This window comes from Pongo abelii, chromosome 3 (genome assembly GCF_028885655.2).
Source record: "Pongo abelii isolate AG06213 chromosome 3, NHGRI_mPonAbe1-v2.0_pri, whole genome shotgun sequence".
NCBI lineage: Eukaryota > Metazoa > Chordata > Mammalia > Primates > Hominidae > Pongo > Pongo abelii.
The window spans coordinates 92,823,680-92,851,059 of record NC_071988.2 but is presented as its reverse complement, the minus strand read 5'-3'; the positions used below and the strand labels follow the sequence as shown (position 1 = coordinate 92,851,059).

The following is a 27,380-nucleotide window of genomic DNA, read 5'->3' as shown; positions in this document are numbered from 1 at the left end:
AAACTTGCCAAGATAATCTTTGTGTTTAGCTTATTGTTTGTTTTGTTTGTGTATTTTCGGTTGGTTTGTTGTTTCCTGAGTCTAGCCTTATAATTAAATATGAATTTGGGTATGAATTTGTGACTATCTGAGCATATTTTCCCCAAATATTAAGAAAATGTTATCCAATAGAGTGTCCTGTTTTGTGTTGTTTCTTAATCAACTCAGGGTAAAAGTGGCATCAAAGAGATGAAACTTAAATAGTTGATCTAGTTGAAATGTTTTGAACATATCAAAGTTTGTGGGAAGAAGAGAATACTATTTTTTGACGTTGCAACTGCTCTTGAAAATTAAATCCACTGCATTAAGTAGGATATTGTCTTGGCTACTTTATCAAAGACCAAAACAACATTGGCCTAAATGCGATGAAAAAATTATTTTTATTTTGTATAAACATTCAAACTGATAAAGGGCAGGAAACTCTGCTCAACCAAGCTGTCTAGGAAACTCTGGTTTCTTTTATCTTATTGCTCCAGCACTCGGTAGAGTCCTCTATGGGGGCAAGCAGATCCACCACCACCAAGTCCATGATCCAGACAGCCAGGAAGGAGTAACTGGGATGAAGGAAGCAGATGCTCAATCCTTGGTAGAGCTAGTCCCAGGTGTGACACAAGAGTCATATATGCATGTCCCTTTGGCCAAAGCTTAATCATATGGCCATGCCTAGATGCAAGGAAAGTTCGGAAGTGTACCCTCCAATCGGATGGCCATTGGTATAGCCAGAACTCTTTAACTATGGAGTAAAGGGACAATGACCATTTGGAAACAATTATAGCTCTAGAATCAGTCTAACTGTAGGTAGAAGCGTAAGACTAGCAGTGATAAATTTATATATTAAAAATAAAAGAGAGTAGCAGTGGCTATAGTAGAAAGAACACCAGCCAAGAAATCAGAACCCTAGGTGTAGGTTGCTTTGGTATTAACTAGAAATGTGGTCCCGGGCCACTTATTTTACTTCTTCTAAACCTCAACTTCTTCAACTGTGAAACTTTGACTGAAGGATCTATAAAAAGTAATCAAAAGGAGTAGTCTATGGCTCTAACCTTTCTAAGTAACATTGACGCATTAATATTTAAATAAGATTCCAGATTTTTACAGACTAAACTATAGAAATTATGTAAGAATAGGCTATACTATACTTCTGGCCCATTTTCTACATTATTAATATTTTACGATGATGTCTCAACAGATCAACCTTAGTCTTGTACATTTTTTTTCATGTCATCAGGCCCAAGCTATAGCAGTGGGTGTTATGATTTCTCTACTGGTTCCTTCAACTCTCAGAGCATTTCCTACACTAAGGTTCCCCTCTGGACACTATGGTCTAGGGCTGACTTTTGGATGTTCTGCATTAATGTTTTGTGCCATTTTAACCATTTTCATGTGTACAATTAGTGACATTAGTACATTCACATTGTTATGCAACCATCACTACCATCCATCCCCAGAACTTTTCATTATCCCACACTGAAACTCTATACTCATTAAACAATAACTCCCATGCCACTTTTCCCCCACTCCCTAACAAGTACCACTCTACTTTCTGTCTTTATGAATTTGACTACTCTAGGTACTTCATATAAGTGGAATCATGGAGTACAGTCATATGCCACATAATGACATTTCAGCCAGTGACTGACAGTGTATACTAAGGTGGTCCCATAAGATTATAATACCATATTTCTATTGTATCTTTTCTATGTTTAGATATGTACAGATATACAAATAATTACCATCGTGTTACAATTCCTTACTGTATTCAGTAGTAACAAGCTGTGCAGTTTTGTGGCCTAGAAGCAATAGGCTATACCATATAGCCTAGGTGTATAGTAGGCTATACCATCTAGGTTTGTGTAAGTCCACGTGATGAAATTTGCATAATGATGCAATTGCCTAATGCTGCATTTTGCAAAATGTATCCCCCGTTGTTAACACATGACTGTGTTTGTTCTTTTGTGACTGACTTATTGTACTTAGCATAATAGATTCAATGTTCATCTATGTTGTAGCATGTGTCAGAATTTTCTTCCCTTTTTAAATTTTTGATTTTAACTTTATTTTATTTTTCATTGTAACAAAGAACCCACAGCATAAAATTTACATTTTAACCTTGTTTAATTGTACTGTTCAGTAGTGTTAAGTAAATTCACATTGTTGTGAAACGTATCTCCAGAATTATTCATCTTGTAGAACTAAAACTCTATTCTCATTAAACAACCATTTCCCTTTCCCTCCTCCCCACAGACCCTGGTAACCACAAATCTATTTTTTGTTTCTATAAATTTGATTACTTTATTTTATTTTATTTTATTTTATTTTATTTTATTTATTTATTTTGAGATGGAGTCTCACTCTATTGCCCAGGCTGGAGTGCAATGGCACAATCTCGGCTCACTGCAACTTCTGCCTCCCGGGTTCAAGCGATTCTCCTGCCTCAGCCTCCCGAGTAGCTGGGATTACAGGTGCACACCACCATGCCTGCTATTTTTTTGTATTTTTAGTAGAGACAGGGTTTCATCATGTTGGCCAGGCTGAAATTTGATTACTTTAGATATCTCATATAAATGGAGTCATATTATACTGGCCTTTTTGTAACTGACTAATTTCACTTAGCATAATGTTTTCAAGATTAATCCATGTTATAGCATGTGACGCGCTTTCCTTCCTTTTTAAGGCTGAATAACATTCCATTATATGAATATACCACATTTTTCTCCATTCTTCCATTGATGAATAATTGGTTTGCTTCCACCTCTTGGCTGTTGAGAATAATGCTACAATGAATATGGGTGTGCAAATATATCTTTGAGACTCTACTTTGAACTCTTTTAGATATATATCCAGAAGTGAGATTGCTGGATCATATGGTAGTTCATGATGTCAATTTTCAGCTCAATAAAATTTTAACTGCTTCACAAAAATCTTCTACACTCAACTAATTGACAAAGTTTTTAATCAAGTTTTAATGTCAGAATTCTACAATCCAAGCCAGAATGGCTAAACATTCATATGGATACTCTTAACATTAATAAAATATGATGATTGATTCTATAATAAAATATAACATTTATAGAAAGTATCATGAATGTCCAAAATGATGAAATATTATATCAACAGGAAGACCAAGGCCTGTAGTTCAGCTGAGCAGGATCAAGAATCTGGACAAAAAAGAATGACAAATGCAGGAGATCATTGTATCCAGAATCATGAATTACACAGAAGAAGCTCTTTATTATAGGGATTAAACATTATACATTTGTCATTGCTGGTAAAGACATTAATGGAAGGCTTTTGCCTCTGCGTCTGTTGATGGACCTGACTGCACTGGTGTAGGTCAGCAGGACTGGAATCTGAAAGAAAGACTGAATGAATCTGAAAGAAAGCAGGGATGATCAAGGACAGGCTAGGAAGTACACAGATCGACTGAAACACTCATCTGTCTCTCATTGCATCTAACTTCAACGACACAGGTGACCTGCAGAAAAAGCTGGTACCCTTTGCCAGAGCTGTACTTACCCACCTGGGCCAGAAATGGAAGAAGTGAAGGACACGATTGAGCAGGGGGCAAAAGAGCTGTGGGCCCAACTGTCACTTGATGTCAATGATAAGCGAGAAATTACCTTTGACTTCTTCTACCACACCTCATGTCCAATTCCACAGCAAATCCTTTTAGAGATACCTGCAAAGTGTGTTCAGAATCTGAACCTCCATGCTACCACCCTAGTCAAAACCACCATTCATTATCTCTCACCTAGATTTTGCAATCATCTCTTTAATAGTCTTTCTACTTCTTCCATGACCCCAATACTCTCTTGTCAAAACATCAATCAAAGTGACTACGCTAAAACATAAAGTAGATTTTGCTTTTCCTCTGCTCAAAACCCATCTCTCTGTTGGGGAAAACCATAGTACTCAAAATGGACTCCCAAGTCCTGGCCCTGCTCATTTCTCTGACTTCACTTCTTTGCATTTATGGAGATACCCAAAGTGTATCTGAATTTCTCTCCCCTTCACTACCTGCACTGTAGCAACCTGGGCCTCCATGCTTCTCCCAAGTCTTTGCCCTTGAAGTTTCTTCTGGCTGGACCCTTCTTCCCATGTTCATTCACATGTCTCCTTTCTCCCTTTCTTCAGATCTCCACTCAGTAACAGCTTCTCACTGAGGCCATCCTGACCACTCTACTTAAAATAGCAAACGACTATGTCTCCCACCACCTGACACTCCTTATCCCCTCTCTCTGCTTTATTTTTCTTCATATCAATATTTGATATCCTTTGCATTTTAATTATTATATTTCTCACCTCTATAGAATGTAAGCTCAACGAGGACGTGAATTTGATGGATGGAGTGAAGATCTGTTTTGTTCACTACTATGTTCTTAACATATGTAGCAATAAATGTGTGTGAAATAAATAAATCAATGAATGAATACTGGTATTATTTCATGTATTGCTATCTTCCTACAAACTCCTGGAATACTTATCTTACCCTTAAATGACTCCATATTCCAGAACTGGCTACAGAAGGCTCTGGGTGAAAACTTAATGGCATTGAACTTTATAAGATGACAAATAACTGCCTGAGGTTTCTATTGATTTTTGTCTTAACTGTGGGATGAGGGATATTACATTTTCTGAGCAAAAGAAGGCCTTGAAAGGAAATTGAGAATTAGAAAAGAAGTTGTTTCTTGGTTAAAACAATCTTTCTAGTTATCTCTGCTTTTAATCTTGTTTCATGTGGTACTTTACCTCCCCTTAAAACTATTCTTGGATCAGGCATCCTCTCCCTTGTGAATGTAATCATCTCAAACATCAATGAGAAACAGAAGAAAAATATGCATATTTTACTTAGAAAATTCCCAGAATTATCTTATGACCAAACAGTAATTAGATTATCCTGTTTTTAATGCTGTTTCTCAGGATAGAAAATACAGAATTGCATCATTAGGCAATTTGCCATGTACAGCATCCAGCATAGTTTGATACCCATTGACAGGTTTCATGGATTTTTTTCTGTAGTGATCACTAAGGCTATTTATTATGTTTTATATTTAATAATGTGTTGCAACTATGGCAAATAAAAGAAATAGAGTCCTTTCTTGCTGGGAGATAACAATATTAAGTGAAACAGAAACTAATAATAAAAATAATACATTGTTAAGTGTCCAATAAGTTTATTTGGTGTGTCTACTTAACCAAAAAACATTTTTCGTTATTCCTCCCATTTATTTGATAGTTAAACTCCCTTTTAAAATCAAGAGATCTAGCATTTCTAGTAATCTAAAAGGTAATCTAATTTTTTCACCCTATGCCTAAAATTTCAATATCTCCATTTATAACCTATTCTGCTTCAGAACAAACTGAATTTTATTTTTTATTTTTTATTTTTATTTTTTTGGGGAGGATGGAGTCTCGCTCTATCACCCAGGCTGGAGTGCAGTGGCGCAATCTCGGCTCACTGCAAGCTCCACCTCCCGGGTTCACGCCATTCTCCTGCCTCAGCTTCCCAAGTAGCTGGGACTACAGGTGCCCGCCAGCACGCCCAGCTAATTTTTTTGTATTTTTTTAGTAGAGACGGGATTTCATCATGTTAGGCAGGATGGTCTCGATCTCCTGACCTCGTGATCCGCCCGCCTTGGCCTCCCAAAGTGTTGGGATTACAGGCGTGAGCCACCGTGCCTAGCCAACAAACTGAATTTTAAAGCAATTTTAGTTCAAAGGATCAAATTTAGCCCAATTGTTCTTTTAAGGGAAGAAATTCATTTTGGCTACTAACTAGGATGTAGTTTCAATAAATACAAGTAATGTGTGAAGTGATTTTAAAATGCTAAGATTAAATGTTTACTCCTGTGATGGTTACAAGTGAAATTCAGTGACTCGGCAGGTGCGGTGACTCACGCCTGTAATCCCAACACTTTGGGAGGCCGAGGCCGATGGATCACTTGAGGTCAGAAGTTCAAGACCAGACTGGCCAACATAGTGAAACCTCGTCTCTATTCTACTAAAAATACAAAAATTAGATGGGCTTGGTGGCATCCGCCTGTAGTTCCAGCTACTCGGGAGGCTGAGGCAGGAGAACAATTGAGCCTGGGAGGCGGAGGTTGCAGTGAGCCAAGATCACGCCACTGCATTCCAGCCTGGGCGACAGAGCGAGACTCCATCTCCAGCAAACAAAGAACAAAAAGAAATTCAGTGACTAGATGGTCTATGTATTACTGGTTAGAGATCAACTGTTCTTTAAATTTAATTTGCATGTCTAGGTACAAGTTCTATTGATAAAGCTGCTTATTTAAAAAGAATTATATGGTAGCACATTCTCATTAATTATCTAATTTGGTCACAGTGTGTCCAGAATTGGTTCCTTCCGGTGGGTTCTTGGTCTCACTGACTTCAAGAATGAAGCTGCGGTCCCTCGCAGTGAGTGTTACAGTTCTTAAAGATGGTTTGTCCACAGTTTGTTCCTTCAGATGTTCAGATGTGTCCGGAGTTTCTTCCGGTGGATTCGTGGTCTCGCTCGGCTTCAGGAGTGAAGCCGCAGACCTTCACAGTGAGTGTTACAGCTCTTAAAGGTAATGCGGACCCAAAGAGTGAGCAGCAGCAAGATGTATTGTGAAGAACGAAAGAACAAAGCTTCCACAGCATGGAAGGGGACGTGAGTGGGTTGCTGCTGCTGGGGGTGGCTGGCATTTAGTCCCTTATTTGGCCCTGCCCACGTCCTGCTGATTAGTCCGTTTTTACAGAGTGCTGATTGGTGTGTTTAAAAACCTTCAGCTAGACGCAGAGCACTGATTGGCGCATTTTTACAGAGTGCTGATTGGTGTGTTTACAAACCTTTAGCTAGACAGAAAAGTTCTCCAAGTCTCCACCTGACCCAGAAGCCCAGCCGGCTTCACCTCTCAACAGCATGGCTCAAAATTAATTTAAACCCAATTAACACTGTGATTTTTTAAGTTTATTCAATATTTCAGATAAACTATTTCAAACTTAGGAGTCTTAAAAGAATGTGTAAAGATAGCTTCAAATTACTCATTCATCACTTGTTTATGCCAGCATTTATTTGAAACAATATTTATTGCCAAGTCAGGGTTTTCTCTACCTATGCAACAGCATATTTTTTATTAACAGCTCCTGTCACTTAATAGATAGAATAAATATTAAATTTTAATATCATCAGAAGAAAAATAAAGAATCTAGGACTACCAAAAAAAATGGTTTGTCCCAAAATCCAGTATACATTTTTGTTTTTGATTACCTATACTATTTCCTTTCCCCATAGATCTTCTCATTAAATATTCACTGTAATGAAATGTTACCTTTCATGGAGTTAGTTTTCATAGAGCTAGACACCTAACCCTCCAAGGATAGTCAGGAGTGGTGGAGTAGAGCAGTACAACTTTGGAATCAAACTCTCTCCCTAATTCCTAATGGGAATTTTAAAAGACATTTAAAAACTCCTAAACCTTAATTTTCTCATCTCCAAAATGAACTTCATAATGACTTACACCCAAAAGATTTTAGCACAATACTCTCCAAAGGATGTGGCATATGGTAGACATTCACTAAATACTGGTTTCTCTTGTGTAGTAAGCTTCTTTTAATTTTTACGATTTTAAGATTTGGGGTTTTTCTAAAATTTGACATAAATACTTTTCCATCAATTTTATGATTGTATCTTGATTCCAGACAGAGAGGATCTATAGTGAGTAAAGTGAAGCATCTGGGATGCAAGATTTAAGGAGGCATACATTCTCAGGGTCACATGATTTGAGAAAGGTCCTGAAATTTGGTTAGAGGAGAGTTTCCTGGAGTGTTTCACAAACTGTCATCTCTTCCTTTTTCCCAGGCAGCTCATGGTTTCCAGCCCCTGCGGTGATGCCCCAATCATTTCTAATATTACCAGGCATATGCCCTGGTTCCTCAAAGTTTAATGTGCAGACCAGTAGCAGAAACATCATCTGGGCACTTGTTAGAAATGCAGAATCATAAGGCTGGGCACGGTGGCTCATACGTGTAATCCCTGCAGTTTGGGTGGGAGGATCACTAGAGCCCCAGAGTTCGAGCCCAGCCTGGGCATCATGGCAAAACACTGTCTCCACAAAAAATATAAAAAGTAGCCAGGTGTGGTGGCATGTGCCTGTAGTCCCAGCTAGTCGGGAGGCTGAGGTGGGAAGATCACCTGAGCCTGGGGAGATCAAGGCTGCAGTGAGCCGTGATAGTGCTAACAAGACTCTATCTCAAAAAGAATTATCTTTGGGTGGTATTTCCTGTTTGGGCTCAGGAAATACCACCTCAAAATATTTCTCTTTGGCATATTGATTATTTAAAGCTGGTTATTCTGAGAAACTGCAGATATAGAAATGGCTCTGAAAAGCTGCCCTTTGTAAAATCAATTTACATCCTTGAAATAAATTTTTTTTAGTAAAGATATCTGTATCAGAAAGAGACCTTCTCCTTTTATCACCCAAGAGACTTTTATTTCCGTATTTTTATACCATATATTTCCTCCCCTCACCCTCCTATAACTTGTCTTTACCACCTGCCAAAAGCTCCAAGCCCTTATTCCTTTTGATAGCTCAAGATGCCATAGAAGCATCAATCATCTGACCCTTCTTCAAGTCTCATATTTTTGTGGGTCTCCTGTATAAATGTATATAATTATATATGGTTTTTCTCCTGTTAATCTTTTTCATGTCAATTTAATTCATAGACTAGCAAGAACTTGGGAGGGTAAAGAGAAGCCTTTTTTTTTCTTCTCTACAAAGCCTTTAAAAAAAAATGTTGTAGCCTCATCTCAGCTATGTTACTGAAAGTTAAAGGGAAAGACCTTGGGTTTACTTTGGGCCTAGAATGTTAAAAGGAAAATGGTGCCCTAAGCTCACTATAGAACAGGGGAAATAATGACTGAGAGTTTTTCTGAGATGTGCAAGATTTCCCTCCAAGACCAACCTTGAAAGACTAAGGTTTTATTTTCTTTAAGAGGAGTAATTGTCCCTTTAACCTTACTACTATAATACCAGGGCTAGAATGGTGAGGGATGTAAAGAGGCTGTTCCTTGTCACCATAGCCCCCAGGGAGGAGATCACAGATCCAAGAATATTAACGACATTACCCAGAGAAAATGACATTTCAGAACACCTACTCAAAGTTTCAGAGCCATTTCTGCACATTCCAACTGCTAGCTACTCCTCAGCTATGAATCTGGATAAACAAAATTCTGTAGATTTGAATAACTGATTCTTCAATCTTTATAAAACAGGTTTTTAAAAAGTGGAAAACAGTCAAAAGATATTCTATACAAATAAAATCTGGTTTCAGAATAAGACGCTTACTCATCCTAGGTAAATAGCTCCTTCAAGGTTAAATGCTTCCCTAAATTGAACTAACTTTTGAAAATCTCACATGTCCCTCCTGTCCTTGAAACTGTTTTGACTCAAGGGAGTATTTGATTCCTTAGGAGTGCTCCACATTTTGATTCTTGATTCGATATGAACTTAAGCTAAATATTTAAACTTGACATAAATATTTAAGTTCGACCCTCAAATATTGTATGTACACAAAAGTAAAGTGTTCAACCTATTAAAAGGAATTCATCTTGGGTAGTTGTAAAGATTACAGAAAATTTAAATTTTCTTTTTTGTGTACTTCTATGCACTCAAATTCTCTGTAAGCCGTATATGTTATTTTCATACAAACAAGTATATAGTTATTTTATATACAAGTAGTTTCTCTGGCCAAGCCTACAGCCATCATAGATTTTGTTGCTTCCTATGATCCAGAAAGTTAAGCAATATTAATTGGTTTTTACTGTGTTTTAGATACAATCCTAGGAACTAGGATGAAATAAACAAAAATAACATAGCTCCAGTTCTTAAAGAACTTATGGTCTAGGAGAGACAGATATTCATTAAAACATTACTGTTCAGCCTGTGCTATTAGTGAGGTACCATGGCGTGCTATGGAAATTCAGGGACAATGCCTATGTCAGTTTGGGTAACTTAGGGAAGTCCTGAGGAACAAATTTGAGCAGAAAAGCAAGTACCGAACATTCCAGATAAAGAGAAGAAAGAGCATGAAAGACACCTTCACTGTCTAATTTTTCAGCCAGCCTGATTTTAAAGCACATTATCCTAATTAACTGGTTAGTCCATGTCAAATCTCTGAGAGTTATTTCTGTTAACAGTAAATTTGGTTGATTAGATTTTGATGTTAATGAGAACCTTGTGCTAATTTGATGGCTTACCAAAAGAATGTGCACAAAGAAACTAGGGTAAAGAACCCTAGAATACTTTAATCCTAGCCCATAAGGGCATTCCAAGACAGGTAGTCATAGGAATTTATTCAACAGCTAATTATGGCAATTTATTTTCCACAGGTCCTGAGAGCAAGATTTTGGGGGGCATCCTAAGGAAGGCAATTTGTTTTATGCAGCCTGTCCATTCCCAAACACAACACACACAGCCATACCCTCTCCCCATTACCAACATCACCCAACATACACATACAACATTTAACTTCATGGGAAGCAATAGAAGGAAAATTAACTAGTCAACATCAACCAACTTTCCAAACAACTCAAAATTGTGCCCCATTATCTATTGGTAGAATAGCTTTGGTTACCCCTTTCTTTATTCATTTATTCAGCAAACACCTACCAGGTACTAGGGATGCAAATCTGACTGAGACATGGTGTTTGCTCTCAAGAACGGTGCAAATCAAAGAGCATGTGGCACAGTACAAGTACAGTGATAGATGGACAGAGTGGTCAGAGAGTGTTAGGAGCACACATAAAGTGCATTAAGTCATCCCAGGAGGGGATTATCCTGAAAAGTGGTCTGGTTCTCTTGGAAACTGCAAAGAACTACAAATAGCTCAGTATGGCTGAAGCAAAGGGCGAATGTGAAGGGGTAGCAGACAATAAAGCTGAAATTATAGGAAGAAATGGGGTCATGAAAGGCTGTGTGTACTAAATGAAAGAGTTTGAACTTTATCCTTGAAAGCTGTGGGGAGCTATTTAAGGACTTTAAACAAGAAAATGGCGTGATTTAAAAGATCAACATCACAGCAGTGTGGAGAACAGATTGGAATGGGCCCATACTAGGAGGAGGAGATATAGTTAGGGGGAGATTGCAGGAATCTAGAGCCTTTAATGAGTTCAAATTAGGGTGGTTGCTGTGAAAACAAGCAGGAGGGGAAGAATTTAAGAGATAGTAAGGAACAAGATCTTCACAACTAAGTGTTACCAAGGATACCTCCTCCAGCTTCCAGCTCTGAGATATTCAGTGTATGGGGAGAAAAATCACCAGGAAAGTACTAATCTCAGAGCAGTTTTCAGTTGGAGTAAGGTGGAAGGAATGTTCATACAAGGCAGTGAAGATGTAAGGTAGCTTGTTGGTGATAGCCTATGAGTTCTGGAGGGCACAAGGGGAAGTTCTGAAAGATCAGATGGGCTGCTTGATGGATCAGGTTGAGAGAGATGCAGAGCAATTTGGAAATTAGCATTCAAATAAAGACAGGTTATCTAGAAGTCTTGAACAGGGACATGGGCTTGATGTATCAACCTCTAATGCTTGCAGTATGTGATACAGTCATGTTAATCTAACTTACTTGACCATGAAATTTTTTACTTCATAATGTATTCCTAGAACATCAAAAGGAGTTCATAAAATATAATGAGCTCTTTGATTAAAGTAGGTAATATTGGGGCTCAGAACACAATAACCCAAAGTACAACACCTCTGCATGCTGAGCATTTTGAACTGAAGGACCTTAGTAGCAATGTCTTTCTGACCTTCTCCCACCCTCCTGTCTCTTGCCCCTTTTTTCCCCCTGAAGTGATTCACAGAAACCAGAATTCCCCTCCCCTAATGCAGGTCATAGAAAGTCGAACTCCTCTTCCCCAAGGCAGGCTGTAAAACCTAGAAAGGTCACTGTCTGACCTTCTCCCTTCTCCTTACTAACCCTTATGTGACAAGTGCCCTGTCCTAAACACAGAGAAAAGGAATGCCACACACAGAGGCCAAGAAGAATCAGAACAGACAGTCCCTCCTGGGTTTCCCCACTCAGTCTCTTACCATTAGATGATACCCTTTTGTCCAATCACATTTCTACATGGCTGTTCATTCTTCACTGAACCTAATCATAGAAACACACAGTTTTCCCTGGGTCTTTGAGCCTTCATTTATGAAGGCTTACATGTCATGTGAAACTTGGATTAAATAAATTGGCTGTGCTTTTCTCTTGTTGATTTTTTATGAAAGTGTTCCTTGTGATGCATGAAAAAAAACATATCCCACTTTTCTGCCCCTACAGTAGGCAAAAAATGGTCTTTAGGATAAATTATTTGCTTCAGGAAATTATCAAAAAACTTGTATTTGTGTCATTTTAGTGCTTAATAGTGAACACGTTAGAGGGATCAAATATGTTTTGTTTTATTGAAAAGAGAAAAGGAAAACACAAAGGAAATGATCAAGATGGAGGTCTAGCCCAGCACACAGCTCCCCATACTCCATGCCCAGAGGCTTCCGCTCACATCATCCAGTCCAGGCCAAGTAATTTTTGCCCACACAGTGTTCTAGACCCCTCCCTGATTGGCATCATCCTTTTAGTTTTCTCAAAGGAAACTGAAACTAGAAAGGCAGGTTTAAATTTAGACTGAGTGGATTTCTTGAGGTTTTGCACCTGAAGATGGCGGTGAAATTCAACCTCCAGCTCCAATTCCCAGTCTGAATACCGCCTCTCTCTTCCCATCCTTAGCTCCATCCAAATCACCAGGGCAGCAACCTGGTTCTTTTCTTAAAAAAAAAAAAAAAAAAAAAAAAAAAGGTGTACAATCAGGGCCTAGAAGTGGGCTTGTGGGCTCAGCTGTGTTTGGGTGGAGAATTCCAGAGCCAATATATCCAAAACACAGTTTAGATGTCAGGTGCTGGAAGGCAAGGGGATGAGAGGTTGGGGTGAACTATAATGGATAGAGACAGGGGTTTTACTCAGCACATCCTGTTGGCCACACAGACTCCTCAATCTCAGGAAAGGACCACAGCTAGAGGAGGGTCAGAGTGAGGTCTGCTAAAGCACAGGACTCAGAGCAGGAGCCTCTTGCCTAGGTCTAAGTGTGGAGGGGCACTCAGAAGTGAGAAAGAGCAAAGTTACTTCCTTACCATATACAGAATTCACCGTCAAGCCATAAAGCATCACAGTCATAATTTCCAACACCACGTCTTGAAGCTTCAGTGGCCCACCTTTCAATTATATATTTTTCTGTAAATAAAGATAACAGTTCAGTTCTTTGGATCAATCTGAGCCCCAGTGGAAAGCAAAAGGAAGGCACACTCAGCCCTGAGAACTAAAAGTGAAATTTTAAGCCTCACAATTGACTGAACAGAGCCCCTCTTGGCCAAGGGGACCCCAGAGTAAGCTTGAAAACTGAGTTCTCGACCAAGAAGAGATGGGGCATCAGACATGTCTCCTTATAACCCCCTCCCTCGCTAATTGCCAAGACACTTTCTTCACTAAGGGCTAAATCAAAACCAGCTCTTTGAAAAGACTATACACTGATACCAGCAATTGCCTGATGAAGGCCCTCCATTTTGCAGTTTCAACAAAACAACTACCAGCGGCCGGGCACGGTGGCTCACGCCTGTAATCCCAGCACTTTGGGAGGCCAAGAAGGGTGGATCACCTGAGATTAGGAGTTCCAGAGCACCCTGGCCAACATGGCAAAACCCCGTCTCTCCTAAAAATACTAAAATTTAGCCGGGCGTGGTGGTGCACGTCTGTAGTCCCAGCTACTCAGGAGGCTGAGGTAGGAAAATTGCTTGAACCTGGGAGGCGGAGGTTGCAGTGAGCAGAGATCGCACCATCTCACTCCAGTCTGGGCCACAGAGCGAGACTCTGTCTAATTAAAAAAAAAAAAAAAAAAGGCTAGGCATGGTGGCTCATGCCTGTAATTCCAGCACTTTCAGAGGCCGAGGCAGGGGGATCACCTGAGGTCAGGAGTTTGAGACCAGCCAGGCCAACATGGCAAAACCCCATCTGTATTAAAAATTAAAAAACTTAGCCGGGTGTGGTGGCATGCTCCTTTAGTCCCAGCTACTTGGGAGGCTGAGGCAGGAGAATTGCTTGAACCTGGAGGCGGAGGCTGCAGTGAGCCCTTCACTCCAGGCTGGGCCACAGAGTGAGACTCCATCTCAAAAAAAAACACAGCAAAAACTACCAGCGTTTCTTCCTCATAAGAGATTACTGGCCATGGAGTGTTTCTGGCAAGTCCACAGTGGATGCATAGTGAGGGGTTTCATGTCCTCTGCTTCACCTTTTGACATCAGAGGACTGAGAACTCTAACCTCACATCATGCTAACATGCTGCTTTTTTGAACTTGAGTCCTACGGAGAGGCATGAATCTCAATTGCACATGCGCACATTTCTCCGCTCATAAATATTTACGACTCTTCCTATAGCGTATTAAATATGTATCTTTGGCCACCTTGCTCAGCATAAATTCCTGTTCCCTTTGCCCCTCCGTCGAAGTGTATGTTTCCAGCTTCTGGCCAGAGGCTATGCTTTCTAGCCTGTGAGATTGGCCACCCAGCAAGCTGCAGCCCTTTATGAGAAATAAAGCTCTCCTGTCCAAATTTAAGAAACTCATCATTCTTCAGTTGACAGCCCAGAGCTTAAGAGAATTTAGTGAAGGGACTACTTCTGAAGGGGTGGGTAGGTTAAGGGAACCTATAGAAAATGTGGATGCACTCAGGGTTTAGAAAAAGGAGGGAGCCGTTACCACCCCAGCCTGAGGGGATAAGGAGAGGAACTGATGGTGTTTGAGTCCAGTGACAGTAGCACAAAAACTTTGTGCCAAATACAGTTTTAAGGCACAAAGACAGGAAAGGAGCAGGTGAAGAAAAACCCCAGCTCCTTCTTCCTTAGGTCCTCTGACTCTCTGAATCCACTCAGAAGCCAGAAGGGTAGTGGACCCAGGAATTGTAAGTAATAGGGTCACTCCACCAGAAGTACTCACAATAAGCAGGGCAGAGAAGGAAACAGAATAAATCATGAATCTGGGAAGGGGAAAAAGGGAGAATAATCAAGCTCCCTTTTATTATTAGCTTGCTCTCTAACATCTCTAGGAATGTGGATGCAGCACAGTCAAATCCTAGTCAAAAGAAGCACCATTCACAGAGTGAAGAAGCGCCCTTCAGTCCTGTAATTGACTCTTCTGTTTTTAAAATTAAGTTTAATCATTGATTATCTTTTTTCTTTTTCTTTTTTTTTCTAGAAACAGGATCCATATAATATTGACCTGCCCAGTGGGAAAGACCTTCAGTAAATTAGTCACAGAATTTTGTATTGGCCTTTGTCTGAAAAGGAAATGTATCTGAATACCAAATAAGTCCCCAGAAATTTTCTAAAAACATCAGGTAAGTGTTTGCTGCCATTTCTGGAGGGAAATTTTTCCATAAATATAAACTAACTTTACTCCCAAATTGTATTCTGACTTCTCTTTTAACTAACTAGAGTATAATTAAATGTCTTGAAGTTCAGATTTAGGGAAAATACAAAATACTCTCTTAATTCTGACTTTTTGTTGCTGTTGTTGTACAGCGAAGTTGACAATATGCTGCCTATTCTTTCCAAAGGCATTGAAAGCTGTAGTCAAACTCTGTCCAAACTTTCTTTTAATTATCTCATGAGGTACGTTGGTAAACAAGATGAAAATAATGTGTCCTAATGTAACTTTGATGATTTTATTTCTAATTTATATTTACAGAAATCTTCTAATTACTCACTCCCTTGCCTCAGTTGGCTGAAATTTTAGTAGAGGCAGAATCTTCTGTCTTCTGGAAGTTTTGCTCCATAGCCAGAAAATTTCCCACCACCCTCTCCATTTTTAACAGACATGTGTTCTATTTCTTTGCCTTAACTCTGTAAACTAAAAATAAAATCCTAAGCCCTTCAACCAACTGAATCAACCCTCATTTTATGCATTTAGAAAGTGTTAGAAATTAAGATGGTATATTAATAAAAGTCAGTGTAATTCAGTGGAGATAAAGAATGCTGGGGCATCAGAAAGGATTTTTATGAAAGTAAAGTAGGCATTAAAGTAGGCTTTGAAGAATGAAAGGAGTAAACATGTAGTGACAGAGGTACCTCAATACTTCAAGGGCATGAAAGTGCAAAAGCAAAGGCCTTGAGATAGGAATGCATGTAACGTATTTAAATAGTTGCATGTTTAGAACACATAGCACCTACAATGCAATAGACAGAGAGAAAACTCATAATGAGTTTATTTGGCAGTGGCTAGCTGGTAATAGTTTAAATGTAACATGATCAAGGTTGGGCTTCAGATCTACCAATTTGGCAGCAATGCATGGTATGCATTGGAGGGAAAGAGCTCGCATGGAGGGGAAACCATGAGAAAATTCTTAGAATGTTTGTAAAGACATGACAATTGCTTGAACTTGGCAATTAGTTGGCTGTGGAGAGTTAAATCGAGAAAAACATCAAAGATGTTTGGGATTTTTTTAGCTTAATAAATTTGGAAAAGAGTAGTATGATCAGCAGAAACCACAACATGGGAAGAAGAAAAAATTTAGAGAAAAAGATTAGCTAGTTTTAGATTTTTTTTATATACCTGAGCATGAATATATCTGACAAGTAGGGAGCTTGCAAGTGGGACCAAGGCTGAGGACAGATATTGACTCATCTACTCAAGAATGATTTATTACTAACCTCTTCAGGAATCATAGTCATCTTGTCACCATTGTATGTCTAGCATCTAGCAGATTCCTGATTTACAGCAGCCTCTTGATACAGACTTATTGAATGAATGCTAGGCAGTGGGCTTACAATGGTGAAGGAGATACAGACCATGCTTTCAGTAAGTTCAGTCTAGATTTGAGAGTTATCATGGTAGAAGTTATGACTGAAGCTATAAGAAAAAACACAATTGCCTAGATTTCTTTGCCCAACCACTAACTTTTCCCCCAAAACAAAACAAAATCATAATAAATAAGAACAAATGGGCTGGGTGTGGTGGCTCACACCTGTAATTCCAGCACTTTGGGAGGCCCAGGCTGGCAAATCACAAGGTCAGGAGTTTGAGACCAGCCTGGCCAATATGGTGAAACCCCATTTCTACAAAAAATATAAAAATTAGCTGGGCGTGGTAGAAGGCACCTTTAGTCCCAGCTACTCAGGAGGCTGAGGCAGGAGAATCGCTTTAACCCGGGAGGCAGAGGTTGCAGTGAGCTGAGATTGCACCACTGAACTCCAGCCCAGATGACAGAGCAAGACTCCATCTCAAAAAAAAAAGAACAAATGGGGTCGGGGGGAGAAGAAAAAGGGGAGCTGTAGAATAAATAATTATAAAAAGAAAGAAAACAAAGTAACCAAATTTCATAGAAACCAAAGTAAGAGAAAATTTCCCTAATGTCATAGAGGTAAAGAGTATCCGAATTTCACATAGGATGAAAATACAAACAAGTAATTTGATTTGGCAACATCAGGTCTATGATGCTTTTTAGGAGTTAAACAGTCGGGGCAGAAACCATATAGCAAGAACTTAAGAAAACTGGAGGCACCGTAGGAACAAAAGCAATGAATGCAGTATAAACTTTTTAAAAAGGGTGACAGAAATTGGAAAAGAAAAAACAATACAGTAATTCTGGAGATTCTTAATTACTGAATTAAAGTAACTCATAATTATGTACGACTGACTAATATTATTCTTTGGTTGGTCCCTGTTTAGTTATTTCACAGTCTATGTCAGCTAAATCTCTGCTCCTAATCATGGTACTTTCTCAAAAACTTTCCTTGGTCATCACCTCTTAAACTTGCCTTAGACTTGTTTATTTGCTCCAGCTCGAGTGCCAAACTTATGCTTTAAGGCATTATCTTCTAGGTCCCTTCCTTATAATATATGTATTCTATGCTCCAAGTGAATTAATAGCTTTTTATCTACTCCTTTCAAAAAAAAAAATCTTTCTGATCTCAATAACTCTGTTCATATACTTCTCTCCAATTATACTTCATTATTCCTGCAACCTTGCCTTCCACATAAGTCGACTAATCCTTGGAAGCCTCTATTAGTCTCCTTGACCCCGTCTTTCTCTCTTTTAAGCAGAAAGAAGCAAACACCAAAATAGTGAAATACAGAGGCAAATAGGTATAGAAACAGCAAGATTTTTCAAAATTTTAAAATAAACATATAATCTGAACAACTCTATGCTAAAAATAATAATAATCTAGATTAAAGATCCATTCACAGTATCAATATTAACTGGAACTAACCTTATATGGAATGCCCAAGAACCTTATGAAGCAGGTATTTCATGTTCATTGTTAGATAATTTAACATCTATAATTTTAATGTCATCTCAACTGAAACTCCAATCAAAATTTTTACCACTATTCTGAGATTTTTCAAATTCTTCCTTTTGCCTCACAATTATATGTGTCTTTATTCCCCCTCCTAAACCTCCCATTCCTAGCCTCCTAATGATTACTTATCCATCATTAGGAGGACAAGCAATCTCTTTTCCATTTTTTAAATTCCTCAGAACACCTAACACAATGCCTTTTATGATAGATGCTTAAAGAAATACATATTGAAGAAAGAAAGGAAAGAGACTGTGAAGGTATATTTTTCATTTTCCATGAATTTGTCCAAGGAAGAGTTCTTATTCTTAAAACAAATGAATAAAGTGACGCATCAATTTTGAAGAGCTTCTCAATTTCTTTTCTTTTTCTATAATTTTTAATGTTATAATCAATTATACCTTAAGCTGATTAAAACACTAATAAAGATTTGGCATATTTAGAACACATATCACTGAATTTTATTTCACTGTTTTATATTAATTTCTAACCCAGTTTACATTTGTATTCTCATGCACCAGCTATTGTCGTGTAATACAAGCTTCTGAGAAATGTGTCAGCTTTTGAGAAATGTATCATTTAAAAAGTTGTATACGTTTCTGTTCCTCCTCCTTTTCACAAAAAAAAAAAATCACATACCTTTATTTTGTTTCTAAATTACTCATCAGTGTCTGTTTAAGTAGTGTTTGACACACGCAATGCATCTGGCAAATTACTAGTTTGTGCAAAGTCCAAATATCTCCTCGACAGAAATAGAATCAGGATATTCACAAAAATTATTAAATGATATGAAGATGGTATCTATTCTATGAAAATCTGAAATTCTCAGGACATATATGAGCTCATACACTAATCAAATATAAGAACCCAAAATTGGCCTTATGAGGACAGAGGAAGTTTAAGTGACTTTCTTACTGTCATAAGGAAGTTGGTGAAAGAAAAGACACCAGACTCAATCAACCAATCAGTTATTTATTAACTGCACATACCTTTTGTTCTTATCATTTGTACAATTACTTATGGTAGGATAAATTTGAACAGAGTCATATGGAAGAGTCAGACCTGCACAAAACTATGAGGTCAGTAATTTTTTCCTTTCTTTCACAAATTTCTCTTCAGTGAAATATCAGTTCCCCACTTTTTGGATCCGTTACCTTGGAAACACTACTTAACCTCTGAGAGCTTGTTGTCATACTGTGTATTGGAGATAATGCCTATTCATAAAGCTGTGGATGTGAGTCCTTGTCTAGTGGCCAAACCATAGCTGATGAAGAACATTTTTTCTTCCTTGCTTTCTTAAGACAATATGGTTTCCTAGTCTGTAACAGCCTGTTATATCAAAGAAGCAAAAAATTTCAAGACCCTGACGCAAATGACAGATGAATAAAACGTACACTGACACACAGATATTCTGTTTTGCCAGTTTTGCTGAGAGTCTGACCACCTACACACCAAGAGAGGCTTGTCACTGCTGCCTGCCCCATCAGCTCGGGAGGCTTGCATTTATTCATTAAGTTTAGTTAACAAAAGCTTGAGTGTAATTGACATTGTGGACTTCCTGAGTAAAAAGCACACATCAAAGGCTCTTCTTAAGACCACATGAGTAAACAAACTTAACTATATAACTTCCCCACCTCCCATTGTTTACTACTCTAATCTATTTAACTAAAGGTAGTGGGTCCATTACCGAAGTCATGTGAAAACAGCCTTCCAAAAGGATTTCGTGGCTATCATAACTAATATTTTTGCCTAATATTTCCCTTTAATATTTCTGCCACTATCCTGAGTGAATCCCAACACTCAACCTAACTTATTCGTTGGCAAAACTAATTTACACCATCTTTAAAAGAAACTTTTGAAGTTATTTTGTAATTATAAATATTTTAAATATACAAAAATATACATAATATAAATAACATAAATATTTTATAAATATAAATATTTTTATCAAATAAAAATTATGTTTGACTATATAAAATAAATATTGGATGGGTCATTTATTTGCACACTAATATAAAGGTGAAATTTAGCTTATCTGGTATTCATACAGGAAGCATTGTCAAATACAATATGGTGTTTGGCTTCTTTGGTCTAAAAACTAATAAAAAGTAGGTGCTAAAGGAAATTTCTCAGTAGAAAGGCACCAAGGACTACAAAGTCCACTGCTAATGTCTCCACATTTAAAACAAAAGGTCAACTTCTTAGAAATTATATGCTTGGTTTATCTTCCACTTTCCTTTCCCTCAAAACTAAAAGTCTTTTAGCACATGTACCACCCCTAGAATTTCTGGTAAACCAGCACCAGTCTGAAGATCACATTCTCATCAAAGGGTGAAAAGAAAGGAAATTTGAACCAGCCTAAGAAGGACCCTACCTGGTGCTGCTAACCATCAAGACTGCTGTTCATACAGCAAAAAAAGGATGAACTCATCACAACTGAGTCAAGAAAGCACCACCCCCTCCAGGGTCATGGGCCATAGTCCCAGGGGAAAACCCTACCAAACTAAAGCTAAGAAAAATTTGACTCTTTCATCTGTTCTATTACTCTTTCTTCTTTCCTCACTCTGTTGCTGACCATCTAGTTATTAATATAACCAAGTCAATTTTACCTCAAACTATTACATTTAATGCTTGCCTTGTTATACTCTGTGGGGACTTGCCAAGTCAAAGACAGCTCTCTACTTCAGAAAAGTACCTCTGTCCCTCCTGACTCTCCTCAGACTGGGCATTAGTAAATTAGGACCATTTAATCCTGGGAAATTTTGATAAAGAGTCCAGTGTCAACCAAGAGTCTTGCTCCCCAATGTAGAGCTTTCATGCCATAGTTGGTCCAACATTCTGTGGACCACTAAAGAGCAAGGATGGACTGCCCCAACCAGTTTTTGTAATTTCCTAAAATCATATTTCATTTTACCAGAGGATCATGGTAGTTAAAGACTTAAAACAAACTTTGGGAATTAAGACAGGATACCAAGATGCAAATGCCTGGTTGGAATGGATCAAATATTCCATCCACATGTTAAACAAAAGCAATTATTATGCTTGTGCACATGGCAGGCCAGAGGCCCAGATTGTCCCCTTTCCACTAAGGTGGTCTTCCAGTTGACCAGGCATGGGCTACATGGTAGCTCCTTTCCAGGATTCTACAGCCTGGAGTAATAAGTCATGCCAAGCTCCCTCTACTATATCCCGAAGTCCGGCACCCTGTGGGTCAGGCCCTGAGGGCATCCAGTCTCTGTCTCCCAACACTAAGTTCACTTCATGTCTATCACGACAGGGAGGAAACTTAGCGTTCCTTGGAGACCAGAAGGGATGCAGTGAGCTTAAGAATTTTCAAGAGTTTATCAATCAGTCAGCCCTTGTTAATCCTCTAGCGGATGTGTGGTGGTATTGTGGTGGATCTTTACTGGGCATTCTGCCGAATAACTTAAGTGGCTTTAGTCCGGTTGGCTATCCCTTTTACCCTGGCATTTCATCAACCAGAGGGAGGAAAAATAAGACATCATAAAGCTAGAGAAGCCCCTTATGGGTCTTTTGACTCTCACATCTATTTAGAAACAACTAGAGTCCCATGGGGAATACAAGATCAATTTAAAGCTTGAAATCAAATAGCTGCAGGATTTCAGTCAATATTTTGGTGGGTGACACTTAATAAAAATGTAAATTGGATAAACTACATCTATTACAACCAATAGCAATGAGCTTTCCATGAGTTAAAAACTCATGTCAGCCCCAGCCCTGGGGCTACCCGACCTGACAAAACCCTTTACACTCTATGTGTCAGAAAGAGAAAAAATGGCAGTTGGAGTTTTAACCCAGACTGTGGGGCCCTGGCCAAGGCCAGTGGCCTATCTCTCCAAACAACTAGACAGGGTTTACAAAGGCTGGCCCCTATGTCTAAGGGCCCTGGCAGCAACAGCCCTGTTAGCACAAGAAGCAGATAAACTAACACTTGGGCAAAACCTGAATACAAAGGCCTCCCATGCTATGGTAACTTTGATGAATACCAAAGGACATCACTGGCTGACAAATGCTAGATTAACCAAGTACCAAAGCTTGCTATGTGAAAATCCACACATAACCACTGAAGTTTGCAATACCCTAAACCCCACCACTTTGCTTCTCATATCAGAGAATCCAGCTGAACATAACTGTATAGAGGTATTGGACTCAGTTTATTCTAGTGGGCCCAACCTCTGAGACCATCCTTGAACATCAGTAGACTGTGAGCTGTATGTGGGCAGAAGCAGCTTCGCCAACCCCTGCAAAGGGACTCTGAAGAAGATGACTAGCCCTGCTCCAGTCACATCTGGAAGCTGACTGGTCCATGCACAGCCCAAGCATGGGAAAACTCATTGTGGTACTCATTTTCCTTAAAATTTGGACTTGTACAGTAAGGACTTCAACTGACCTTCCTCAGACGGAGGACTATTCCCAGTGTATACATCAAGTCACTAAGGTAGGACAAAAAGTTTCTACAGTCCTATTATTTTATGATTATTATAAGTGTACTGGGAATCTAAAAAGAACTTGTTTGTATAATGCTATTCTATACAAGGTATGTAGCCCAGGAAATGACCAACCTGATGTGTGTTATGACCCATCAAGCCTCCAATGACCACAGTTTTTGAAATAAGGTTAAGGACTAAGGACTGGTGGGGGCTCATAAATGATACAAGTAAAGTGTTAGACAAAACAAAAGAAAAAGGGGTGCCCAAAAAAGTCACCTTGAAGTTTGATGCCTGTGCTGTCATTAATAGTAATAAGTTAGGAATAGGATATTGTTCTCTTAATTAGGAAAGAGGCTATATGGCAGAAAATAAGTACATTTCTTATGAATTAGGATTGTGTGGAAATGAATGTGGATACTGGTCTTGTGTCATTTAGGCTACTTGGATAAAAAATGAAAAGGATACTGTCTACCTTCAGAAAGGGAAAAGTGGCCCTTCCTGTACCATTGGTCAGTGTAACCCCTTAGAACTAGTAATAACCAACCGCCTTGATCCTCACTGGAAAAAAGGGGAGCATGTAACCCTAGGAACTGATGGGTCTGGACTGGATCCTTGAGCAAATATCGTGGTTTGAGGAGAGGTTTATAAATGCTCTCCTGAGCCAGTATTTCAAACCTTCTATGAAGAACTGAATGTGCCAGTAATAGAAATTCCAGGAAAAACAAGAAATTTGTTTTTGCAATTAGCCAAGCCTGTAGCCCAGTCTCTCAATATCACTTCATGTTATGTATGTGGAGGAACTGTAATGGGAGATCATTGGCCACAGAAAGCCCGAGAATTAGTACCTACAGACCCATTTCATGATGAATTCCCAGCTCAAAAGAATCACCTTGATAACTTCTGGGTCCTAAAATCCTCAATCATTAGACAATACTGTATAGCAAGAGTGGGGAAGGACTTCACCCTTCCTGTGGGGAGACTCAGCTGCCTTGGGCAAAAACTGTATAATAGTACTACAAAAGCAGCCACCTAGTGGAGTTCATACCACACTAAGAAAAATCCCTTTAGTAAATTTGCAAAGTTGCAAACCATGTGGATCCACCCAGAGTCCCACTGGCACTAGACAGCCCCCACTGGATTATACTGGTTATGTGGGCATAGAGCTTACACCAAATAATCTGGCCAGTGGGCAGGTAGTTGTGTTATTGTCACTATTAAACCATCTTTCTTCCTACTGCCCATAAAGACAGGTGAACTCCTGCGCTTCCCTGTCTATGCTTCCTGTGAAAAAAGAGAAGCATAGCTATAGGCAATTGGAAAGATGATGAATGGCCCCTGAGAGAATCATACAATATTATGGGCCTGGTACTTGGGCACAGGATGGCTTATGGGGATACTGGACCCCCATTTACATGCTCAACTGAATCATACAGCTACAAGCTGTCTTAGAAATAATCACTAATAAGACCGGCAGAGCCTTGACTATTCTGGCCCAGCAAGAAACTCAGATGAGAAATGCTATCTATCCAAATAGATTGACTCTCGACTACTTGCTAGCAGCTGAAGGAGGGGTCTGTAGGAAATTTAACCTTACTAATTGCTGTCTACACATAGTTGATCAAGGGCAAGTAGTTGAAGACATAGTTAGATATATGACAAAACTGGCACATGTAGCTGTGCAAGTGTGGCATGGATTTGGTCCTGGGTTCATGTTTGGAAAATGGTTTCCAGCACTAAGAGGATTTAAAACTCTTATAATAGTAGTCGTAGTAGTAATAGGAACCTGCTTACTGCTCACTTGTTTGCCACCTCTACTTCTTCAAATGATAAAAAGCTTCATCGCTACCTTGTTCACCGAAATGCTTTAGCACAAGTGTACTATATGAATCACTATTGATCTGTCTTGCAAGAAGACATGGCTAGTGAGAATGAAAGTGAGGACTCCCACTAATGAGTGAAGTTCTCAAAGAGGGGGAATAAGGGAGGAGACCACCCCTCATATTGACTTATGCCCAATTTCTGCCTCCAAAGAAAGAAGAAGTAAAAACTAAAAGGCAGAAATGAAATCCACAGGCAGACAGCCCAGCACCACACCATGGGCCTGGTAGTTAAAGATCAACCCCTGACCTAATCAGTTATGTTATATATAGATTATATACATTGTATGGAAAAGCACTGTGAAAATCCCTGTCCTGTTCTGTTCCATTCTAATTACTGGTGCATGCAGCCCCCAGTCATGTACACCCTGCTTGCTCAATTGATCACGATCCTCTCATGCAGACCTCCTTAGAGTTGTAAGCCCTTAAGAGGGACAGGAATGGCTCACTCGGGGAGCTTGGTTTTTGAGACATGAGTCTTGCTGATGCTTCCAGCAGAATAAAGCCCTTCCTTCTTTAAATCGGTGTCTGAAGGGTTTTGTCTGTGGCTCATCCTGCTACATCATGTCTCCCTAAAATGTGTAAGACTAAGCCATGCCCCCACCACCTTGGGCACATGTCATCAGGACTTCCTGAGGCTGTGTCATGGGTGTGTGACCTCAACCTTGGTAAAATAAACTTTCTAAATTAACTGAGACCCACCTCAAATTTGGGGGGTTCACAATATACACATCTTAGAGTCTTGATTCCAAAGCAAAACTCAGGTGTATACACAGACAGACAGACAGACAAAAACTCAAACACATATTTGTTAATACAAAAATAAAACTGTAAAATATTTAGAGAGATTTACTCTGAGCCAGTATGAGTGACCATGGCCCAGGAACAGTCTCAAGAGGTCCTGAGAAAGTATGCCTAAGGTGGTCAGGTTACAGTTTGAAGTTTACTAATTTTAGGGAGACAGGAGTTACAGGCAAAGACATAAATCAATACATGGAAGGTTTACATTGGTTCAACCTTATGAGGTGAATTATCTTGAAGCAGGGAAGTGAGGGTAGTTACAGGTCATAGGTGGATTCAAAGATTTTTCTGATTGGCAATTGGTTGTAAAAGTAAAACTTTGTCTAAAGACTTTAAGTCAGCAGGAAGAAATGCTTGAGTTAAGAGGCACTGCAGATGCCAAAGCTCTTATGTAGATGAAGCCTCATAGGTAATAGCCGTCAGAGAGAATAGATGATAAATGTCTCTTTTCAAACCTTAAATGCATCACACCCTCATTTTATCTTTCCTAGATCTGGGAAAAGGCCAGAAAGGGAGGCTTGGCTGCTTTAATGGAGATTCTCTACAGATGCAAATCTCCCCATGCAAACAAAGATGGCTTTGCAGGGCCATTTCAAATCATGTCCAATAAATATATTTTGGGGTAAAATATTTTTATTTCTTCCAGGGTTTACTATCTGTCATGTGATGCTATAGCAGAGTCAGGCTGGAATTCAGTATCTTATTGCCACAAGGAGTCTCTTTTGTCAGTCTTATAATCTGTATTTTAATGTTAATGCTGGCCAGTTGTGCCTAAACTTCAAAAGGGAGGGAACATAAAAGGTATATCTGACCTCCTGTTCCTTCATGACTGAGAATTCAGTTTTTCAGATTTCTCTGGGGTCCCCTTGTCCAAAAGAGGGTCCGTTCAGTCAGTTGGGGGCTTAGGATTTTATTTGTAATTTACATAGTTTATATATAAATATTTATATATAATAAATGTTATTTATAATATATAAATGTTATATATAATAAATGTTATTTATAATATATAAATGTTATATATTTATATATTACAAGTATATATTTATATATTATAAATAACATTATAATAAATGTTATATTATAATAAATGTTATTTATAATATATAAATATTTATATATAATAAATAAAAATATAATATATATTATATATAACATGTATAATATACTTCCACCACTTTGGACTTTTCCTAAAACCTCAAGAGAAAACTTCATTATTTGGTAGATCATGTTTTTTCTGAATCACATACATTCTAAACCTACAATATGAAATCATTACTGGATATTTTCTAATTTAGTTCATTGTTCTGAATCTCAGTTTTTTAACTATCAAGTAAGAAAATTAATTGTCAAGTGTCTTCACAATTTTGTCTGTTATAAAGGTATAAGTAATTTATCACAATTTCTCAGTTGTCTGTGCTGGTCTGAAAAAAAAAGGCTAGATTATTGACCCAATCATAATTTAAACCAATATTTCCAAAGCCTTTCTAAGTTGTTGTTGTTTTGGTCAAGTTGTTATTATATAAAATAGCTGGTTTAGTTTTGTTATTGGAAAGGGGTCCCAATCCAGGCCCCAAGAGAGGGTTCTTGGCAAGAAAGAATTCAGGGCAAGTCCTTAAAGTGAAAGTGAGTTTACTAGGAAAGTAAAGGAATAAAAGAATGGCTACTCCATAGAGCAGCCCCAAGAACTGCTGGTTGCCCATTTTTATAGTTATTTCTTGATTATATGCTAAACAAGGGGTGGATTATTCATGCCTCGCCTTTTTAGACCATATAGGGTAACTTCCTGATGTTGCCATGGCATTTGTAAACTGTCATGGTGCTCGTGGGAGTGTAGCTGTGAGG

The 27,380-nt window shown here is 38.7% G+C and overlaps 1 protein-coding gene across 1 annotated transcript in view; it reads left to right on the top strand.

The window, feature by feature from the left end:
• The window catches only part of GC (GC vitamin D binding protein), a 136,250-nt gene extending 112,777 nt beyond the window's left edge, over positions 1-23,473 (top strand). Inside the window, exons 12-15 of the mRNA XM_054554775.2 lie at positions 15,306-15,352; positions 15,632-15,721; positions 19,526-19,640; positions 23,294-23,473. Coding sequence (XP_054410750.2) covers positions 15,306-15,352; positions 15,632-15,721; positions 19,526-19,640; positions 23,294-23,473 — 432 coding nt within the window. The remainder of the gene's footprint in view (positions 1-15,305; positions 15,353-15,631; positions 15,722-19,525; positions 19,641-23,293) is intronic.
• The last annotated feature ends 3,907 nt before the right edge of the window (positions 23,474-27,380 follow it).